The 9206-nt window shown below is 38.8% G+C and overlaps 1 protein-coding gene across 2 annotated transcripts; it reads left to right on the forward strand.

Annotated features, from left to right (window-relative positions):
• Positions 1–3488: 3488 nt before the first annotated feature.
• LOC143140699 (progranulin-like) lies at positions 3489–8897 on the forward strand. 2 transcript variants are annotated; one of them, XM_076301748.1, is made up of 6 exons: positions 3489–3646; positions 5045–5185; positions 5537–5839; positions 6041–6178; positions 6512–6760; positions 8519–8897. In XM_076301748.1, the coding sequence occupies exons 2-6, from the start codon at positions 5045–5047 to the stop codon at positions 8645–8647; spliced, it is 960 nt and encodes a 319-aa protein (XP_076157863.1). In that variant the 5' UTR covers positions 3489–3646; the 3' UTR covers positions 8648–8897. The 2 variants fall into 2 exon arrangements, with proteins under 2 accessions (XP_076157863.1, XP_076157864.1); XM_076301749.1 differs by having other exon boundaries at positions 3489–3641.
• The last annotated feature ends 309 nt before the right edge of the window (positions 8898–9206 follow it).

The raw sequence follows: 9206 nt of genomic DNA on the forward strand, positions 1-9206 counted from the left end.
ATACTTAAGTACATTTGAAGGCAAGTACTTCCACTCAAGTGGAAATGTAAAAGGAGGACTTTTACTTTTACTGGAGTAACATTTGACCATGTGTATCTCTACTTTCACTCAAGTACAGGATTTGTGTACTTCGTCCACCACTGATACACACACACACACACACACACACACACACACACACACACACACAAACACAAACACAAACACACACACACACACACACACACACTAAACACTGAGATAATAATAGGGTGTATAATAGATTATACTACATTGGTGGTTAGAACAACGATCAAGTGAGTAACAGCTTAAAGCAACACAATGTAGTTTTTTACCATAATATGGCAAAGTGCACCGAAATTCCTAAAGTAGTAGCATGACCCTTTTTCGGCAGTTTTAGACGTACTGGGTTCCCCCTTTTCACTAATTCGGAATGATGACAATTGAAGTTACTTTAACATTGTGTTACTGTACTTTAAAATGCTTTGGTCATGAGGTGATACGCTGGTTTCAATTGAGTCCAAACATTTAAAAGAACACAGTCAGGTGTGTGAAAATGCAACTTGTACAGTAGAGGGAAGTGAAACACTGATGCTACTCTGACCATTTTCTATAATAGTTTCAAATGTAGCACAACTGAAAATACATTGCCCTTCACATTTATTGGCACTCCTGGTAAAATTGAGTAAAAGAAGTATAACAAAATCTTTTGGGAAATTAACTTGTACGGAGCCCAAGAGGTGTCATTGCAAGATATTTTTGTGTATTGAGAGAATGTGCGCTCATTTTAGTAAATTATGCACTCATTTTACTATATTGTGTGCACGTTTTACTAAATAGTGCGCTCATTTTACTAAACTGTTCTCTCAATTTAGTAAATCGTGCACACATTTTACTAAATTGTGCAACAATTAAAATGAGAGCACAATTTGGTGGGAGGCTGGGGGGGGGGGGGGTGGCCCCCGGGGACCAAACAACATTTTGTGGGGCTACTTGCCCACCAAGTTACATGTGCCCCGGTGTTTCGGTGTCCCGGGAATCGTTGACCAAAAATGTAGGAAGTTGATGAAAAAAAAAAAAAAAAACTTTGACAATCCCTGTATGACTGCTACGCTAGTGGCGGTCATAATGATTAGGGAAGTTAACCTTGAAATGTACGTATTCTAAGTGTTAGAAACAGTTCAAAAAAGAACAAAAACGAAAAGCGGAAACAAATTTTTGGATGAGGCGAAACAAAACCAATTTCACTTGTTCCAGAGTGAAAAGGTTATTTTACATTTCAGATAACCGGTTAACAACAACATTTCCAATGGCAAGTTCCAATTCATTTTTCTTAATTAATATTTTTCTAAATAATATTATTCATTTTTGGAAAGTCACCTGTCTACCTGCTCTGATAACTTCTGCTTGAAGTTATCAAAGATTTTTGAAGGTTTTAATTGCCTATTTATTTTTTTATTCAGGCACAATGCTTGAAAATGCAAAATTTAAATGCTGGATGATCCAATCATGACAAAGACTAACAGATACATTCATAATATCATGCACTGCAGCATAATATGGTTCCAGCCTTTGGAATAAATACAGCCCTGTAATATCACAGACCCTCCACCATATTTATCATTAGGCTTGGGGTTTGTTTCAGTATAGTCATATCAGTATGTATGCCAAATCCACGTTGAGTGTTTGTTGCCAAAGACATCTGACAGCAGAGCACAAAGTCACTGTAGCATTCAGCTTTTTCCTGCATGGCATGCCTTAATCTATTAGCACAGAGGCCACATTTGAAGATTTTTTTGTAACTCTCCAACAATGATCCATATGGAATATTTTTACCTCTCTTACCATCATCCTCACTATCCATGGGGGCAAGATAAACATGGGTCTTTACATTAACATTGTCACAACGTTTTAATTGTTTTTAAAATTGTAAATATGGACATTTCAACTGAGCCCCTAAGAGCACTTGCTATGAAGCAAATCTCAGTCAGACAATGATTTTTGATGTCCACCATCTCAATGAGGGTTGTGGTATGTTATCCATTAGTTAACGTTGAGTAAACATGACTGAAAGAGAGCATGTGGTTATGAATAAAACCTCTGTTTTCTGAAGGAGAACGTGTGACGTTAACCCCTTTGTTCCTTATTGACCATGTAAATCTGGTCATTTAGTTGCTTCAGAATGTTTTAAAGACGATGAGTTTGTAAAAATGCTATAAGGCACATGAAAAAATGTCCTAAAACGGGGGATTGGAGATTGGTTCAAATTGATGACGTCATGTGGGGATGACTTTCGATTGGTTAACACCTTGTGTTCTCGTTCAAAGAACCGAGGTTACATTCATAACCTATGTTTTGTAATGTGTCCATCTGAGACAAAATAAAATGTGTCATGATGATCTTTATTGGAAATGCAAATGTAAGGGAATATTATAAAATACAGGTAGTATGTGCATGTATACTAAATAGGTATCCTATATGCAAAGCTTTTTTTCATTTAAAACAATGCTTCTCTTTGAAGAGAAATACCTCATTGGTAAAGATGTTCAAAGATGAATCATTTATCATAACCTTCTGGAAAACTCATTGGGATTTTATATTAGAAACTATATATATTAGAAACTACTGTGTAGACACAATGTCACCAAAGTTGTGTAATGTATAGTTTACACATTGAGTAATTTCGTTCCCAACTTTATCCTTTTTGAGACTGACTAGGAGTTGCTAACACAAATTATCTCAGGAATCGAGTTCCTTCTCCATGTATGTTGATTTGAAAAGATAGATAGATAGATATACTTTATTGATCCCTAGGGGAACATACAGACAACACACACACACATTCAATAACAGCAGAAAAAGTAATTAAAAGTACATAATATAAAAAACACAACTAAGCAATAAGGACTGTAGAAGATAAAGAATATACTAAATACAAAATACAAATTATACTAAATAAAACTTAATCAAAATCAATTCTAAAAAACAGTATCCACAACTATCCAAACTGACGTTAGGCTCATCATTAATTGGTCAGATGCTTCCCATTCAATTACATGTTGAGGCCATTTCTTGTTCATTATGTTACACATGCTTGGCTCAAAGCATGAGAACATAATGGAAGTCCACACATAATTAATAAAGAATATTTATTAAAGTGCTAGATAAATGGCAGTATAATGAAAGAAAAGCAAAATGTTGTGCAAATGTAGGTCTAGAGGGGTAGCCTATAATGTATCAAACAAAACTATGACAGAGGAGAGGAGAGGAGAGGGAGCCCCTCTGCCTGGCGGACCCAAGGACTTCTTATGGCCCTGCCCATTAGTGAGGCCAATTTACGAGACCCGCCACACCTGCGCATCACCCTCTAACTGCTGGAAAGACACAGACAACACTAGTACAAAGGGGCGGGGTTGGCGCAGAGTACAAACCCGACAGGGTCCTGACAATTAGAAGAGGCAAAAACCTAATACACACATTAACATCACATAAATTATTGACGTGGAACACCCACAGCAAGAGTTCCTCTTTGAAATCGAAAAGGGGAAGTTCCCAAAAATATATTGACCGGGGTCGAAGATTGCAAATGGGCAAGAGGTGAAAAGAGAATGAGAACATAACTCCGAGATCCAGCTTTGAAAGTAAGGTGAGCTGATGCTGTTGATGTTTGTTTGCTTACTGATTTTGATGATGTGTTGTTGCTTTTCTTGAATCTTTCTTCATGTCTTGTGATCTGTGATGCCATTGGGGAGGTTTTTACTGTAATGTCTGTGACAGGTTTCAGTTAGTTCTGTGAGTTGTGGCTTGGAGCTCATACCTATAATAAGTAGTCAGATCACTAATAGATCACAACCTGACTGTTTTTTTTCTGGACCAGAAATTTGTAAGACGTGTGAGAATCAATCCACCTATAATATGTAAAGATATTTATTCTGCATAATACCAGAGCCGGACAGTAACAGAGTACATTTACTTCAGTACAGTACTTGAGTACAATTTTGAGGGATCTGTACTTTACTCGAGTATCAATTTTGGGGAGTACTCATGACTTTACTCAAGTACATTTGAGAGGCAAATATTGTACTCTTTACTCCACTACATTTCTATCCATAACCGTGAGTACCCGTTACTTCTAAAAAAAAAAGGGAAAAAAGAAAAATCTCGGAAACCCTCAATTTGTTGTTTCCCTCTCAAACGTGATTGGATTGTGCAGGCGCCACTGATTGAGACAGCCTATCAGCAATCACCTTCAGCTTTCCGCCAAAGTCAACTCCATGGTCAGATTTAGATAAGAGGCGAAACCATGGACGAAACAATGGATGAAGACGCAGCAGGTTACTGAATGCCGGAAATGTGCCAACCCGTGGCCCCACCTCGCCAGACTATTCCAATTTGCTGAACAAGTTAATAATAGTTTTCGCTTCAAGTGTTTCAATTACAAAATAGTATTTTGTATTTGAAATACGTATTTTAAATACATGTATTAGAAATACTGCCCATCCCTGGCAACATGGTAAAAAGATGGAAATTACTTGATTTTACTTTCAATTCCTTTTACATTCTCCAAGGTATTAACATTAACATTTTTCATAATTCCATGTAGGACGTTTCTGTACATATAAATGTAAGCACTGTGACAGTAGTAATGTAATAAATAGAAAATGTACTCTTGTACTCTTGATACTCAAGTACTTTTAAAAACAAGTACTTCAGTAATTTTACTTAAGTAGATATCTGACTGTTGTACTTTTACTTGTACTTGTAACTTTAGCAAGGGGTATCTGTACTTTTACTCAAGTAATGAAGCTGTGTACTCTGTCCGCCTCTGCATAATACACTTTTGTTTTTGTAAAAATTTGTTTTACCATGTTTACACTTGTTTTGTTCATATAAAGATTTCTTCTCTTAATGTATGAGAAAAAGTCCAACTGATCAATGTGCACACTATGGGACACATAAAACTGTTTTAAATCATGTTTGGACTGCTGGATTTTACTGGTGTCATTTAAGGTCTTCACTTTCATTTCCCTAATTTTTGATCCAGATGTTGTCCCGTGCTGCACTGGTTTCCTTCTGGGTAGGACTGGTTTCTGCCAGAGTCATCTGCCCGGATGGGCGTGTGTGCCCAGAAAAGAACACTTGTTGTCTGACCGAAGGAGGATATGGATGTTGCATCTATCCCTCCGTGAGTTCATGAAGCTAATGGATTATAAGTTTGCCTGAATTTTTTTGAAAGATTTTTTTAAATTTTGCTGTAAATGTAGTTTGAATGAATACAGCGAACGAGAAGAAAACTGTCTGTATATAGTAGAATAATATATATATAAAGGGATGCGTTGTACAAATGGATATACATACTGTATAATTACAAAAATACAACAAAAATGAAAAATAATAGAGCATATCTGGAAATAGTAAAAGACAACACTTCATCCTGTTGATATAAGGGCATGTATATTGAAGTGTTGTAAGGTGTACATTGTCATCATAAATGTCAAGTGTTTTTATGGCTTAGTCTCCTATTCCTATTTCCCAGGCTGTCTGCTGTTCTGACCAGTTGCACTGTTGTCCAGCTGGCTACCACTGCAGTGAAGCAGCTCAGTCTTGTATGAAAGATGGCCTGCCATGGTTCAGAGTGCCGTGGCATAAAAACATGCCTGCTAAGGAACCAGAGATGACTCTCTTCAAGCACTCCTCTCCTGATTCTGAGACAAACAGCATTCAGGAGAAGCCTTCAGGCGTGTCTGTGGTGTGGTGTGATAACTTCTATCACTGCCTTGATGGTGCAACATGCTGCAGATACGTATATGGATCCTGGTTTTGCTGCATATACACATTAGTGAGTGAACATTATCATTACCTGTTGGACACATGATTTGGCAAAGGCTGTAACTCTTCCAGCTAAATATATTCTTAATGTTTACGTAATTAGAAGTTATTCATGCCAACTGTCACTGTTATTGGATTCCACAAGACTATTGCCTTCAACATTTAACAATATTAATTTTAGACACTGGCTGACTGGTGGATTGATTTTCAGGGTCAGTGCTGTTGGGATGGCATTCACTGCTGTCCGTATGGCACCCACTGTGATGTCACCTCTACCCACTGTCTGAGGGGGGGTCTACGCATAGCTGCCACTCCTCAGCTGCCTGCCCTCAGATCGGATAAAGCTCAGGTATTAAACATACAATTGCAGACAAACTACTGACCAGTGGCATGCTCTCCTGACCATGAACACTGAACAAATAACTTGCAATAAAATAAAAATTCCGATCACCTACCAACTGACACTAGATCGTACTCATACCTCCACTATAATGGAGCATTTTAATTTGAAGAAAAAAATAAGCACATAAAATGTATTAAAAATGTTGGAAGACTACTCTGACCTTCTACTCCAAAACGTAAGCAGAAGTGTTAAATCATCATCACTGATGCCCATGAGCACTGAACGAATAACTTGCAATACAAGATAAATTCCAATCACCAGATGTTTGCATACCTCCAGCTGGACCCGTGCTGTCTGAGCGAAGCAGGCTGTTGTCAGGTGGGATTCCACTGTGACAGAGAGCTGAGGGCTTGTGTGAGAGACTTTGCTGCTCCTGTACCCTGGGTCACACTGGAGCTGACCCCTGGAGATGGCAGCGTGGCCCTGACCGCTCAGGTCATACGCTGTGACGGACGTTTCTACTGCCCCGCCGGCAACTCTTGCTGCAAGTCACCCACTGGAGAATGGGGCTGCTGCCCGTACCCACTGGTAAAACACTACTGTGTCGTCACAGATAATTACCTTTCTTTCTTCAGTAAAGAGACAAAAATACTATTCTTAAAGTGTAATTCCAGCGAAAATGGACCTAACGGTGTTTTTCTGCATTAAAACACATCAAATAAGCCCAAGATTGTAGGCTAGCCAGAGCCCGTTTACTAGTCTGGGGGTCGTTTCTAGAAAGCATCGTTTGCTAACTTGCGTCGCAACCTTGGTAGTACGCTCCATCGTTCTTGGATTTGGTGTTTCTAGAAAAGGTAGTTCGAACTCTCAATCGCAAAAAAGGACGCAAAGTTTGGTCGTTTGAACTACTGCCCCTAGGCAGTCGCACTTGTGTCGTTCCTTGGTAGTTCCTGTTGGTGTCCGGACCGCCGATCATAACCGCAGTGATAAATGGTGTAGTGGCTAGAGCAGAAGACTTGTTATCCCAACGTTGTAGGTTCGGTTTTCTTATGATGTGAGATTGTCCTTGCTTCTCGCTACCTGCAGGTGAACTAGTGTGACACGTAGATTCAATTGTTTTTGACTGATGTATTGCCTACCTATGGTCTCTCGATGTAGAGTAACTATATACATAAATATGTATGGTCAAAACCTATTGTTGTGTCTCGTAGGCCTACTCTTACTCAGAGATGAAAAGAAGAGATATAATGCGAACTCCGGCCGAGCGCGCAGTGCACCAACGCGCTGCCGTTAAGCCACGAGACAGTTGATAATCTATGGGATACCCAGATATTTGTCCAGGCTATATATTTTTTTCCAACACATAGATATTTAACACAAATAATGACTCATATTGGTCTGCTTAAGTTAACTGTTTTATATGCTTGCAATAGGTTTAGGTTTTGGCTGATGGCAATGACAATACCAGCATTAGAAACATGTCGACATAGGCCGTGACAGAACATTTCTAGGGGGTGGGGTATTACACGTTGCCACTGTTTCCACCAATGATATGTATCGCTGCATCATCAACAACGTTGTTGGAACTATGGTGTTCGAACGTCGGAGGTAGCGAATTGCGACACAGGTACGATGCTTTCTGGAAACAGGTGTAACAGTGTCGTTGTTTGGTCGCAAGTTGCGTCGTACCATGGTGGTTGAGCAACGTCGTTGCTAACTTTTCTAGAAACGACCCCCTGGTTAGCACGCAGACCTTCTCAATTGAGACGGACTTTCCTTCAAGAGGAGCTGGTAGGGGGACAGTTGGTAAGTGTTCTTACTAGTCTTCTGTTATAAACTCCGGGTTCGCTAACTACGTTGTTTGTGCTTCGTTTTATGTGTAGGGACCCTGAGCAAGCTACTGACGAGGTTTGGTGCTGTTTTGAACAATATTACTGGTTAAAAAAATGCTATTTGGGAACCGTTTCGCTCATGGCCCTTAGCTAATCCACTGTTTGCGATTTGTGGCTATAGTTTATACCGGAGCAAGTTCTGTAGTGGTTGATCAACGAAAAATTATTATTATTTGATGTGTTTTAATGCAGAAAAACACCCTTGGGTCAATTTTCGCTGTAATTACACTTCAAGAAATTTTCATATGAACTTATGAATTAATATCTATCTATCTATCTATATATCTATCTATCTATCTGTCTGTCTGTCTATCTATCTATCTATCTATCTATCTATCTATCTATCTATCTATCTATCTATCTATCTATCTATCTATCTATCCACATACCTACAAGTTTACCACATATCACTAAGTACATTGCTAACTCTCGGTCTTCTCTGTATTACACAAAGGGCCAATGCTGCCAGGATGGTAAGCACTGCTGTGAGTACAAGTGGAAATGTAACAAGGAATCCATGAGCTGTGTGAAGGGAGACACCAACATCCCTTCATCTACCATGAGGGAGATACAGCAACTGTGATGCAGCAACACTGCCATGGGTCTCATGTGCAGAACTTCACATCAGTGGGATTCATCTATTGGTGCTCAGGATGTAGCCTACACTGCTCAGTCTTTCATTGCTGACATATCAGTTTCAGCTTCATTTAATTGATCCCCATAAATTAAATGATAAATTCATACAATCATGAAATCATCAAGACAAATATTTCTTCATTCATTTTGGAGTGGTATCTACACTTGGAAATAAATTAAAAGTTACATTAAACCTGGTCAATTGGAATGTGAATGCTGTTTGCCATGATATGCCATCAGCTCTTTGCCATGCAATGCATTTTAATTGAAAATGTAAAAAAAACAGCAGACATTTGTACACGGTCCGTGTAACGCTTTGCAGTGCTGTGTTCTATTTGCAGAATTCACATGAAAAAATATAAAAATAGGCTTAAAAATCTGTTATCCATTCTTAAGGACGGCACAGTAAATGGGTTTACGGTTTTCTGTTCAGAAGTTAAAAATTGAAATGATGCGTCAATTTTCTAAGTTTCCTTTTTTGCACTTGTGGTTGGACTGAACCACGA

The sequence above is a fragment of the Alosa pseudoharengus genome, unplaced genomic scaffold (assembly GCF_046254945.1).
Source record: "Alosa pseudoharengus isolate Yale_2024_CS ecotype anadromous, Long Island Sound unplaced genomic scaffold, YU_APseudo_1.1 YU_APseudo_1.1_scf_23, whole genome shotgun sequence".
Classification (NCBI taxonomy): Eukaryota; Metazoa; Chordata; class Actinopteri; order Clupeiformes; family Clupeidae; genus Alosa; species Alosa pseudoharengus.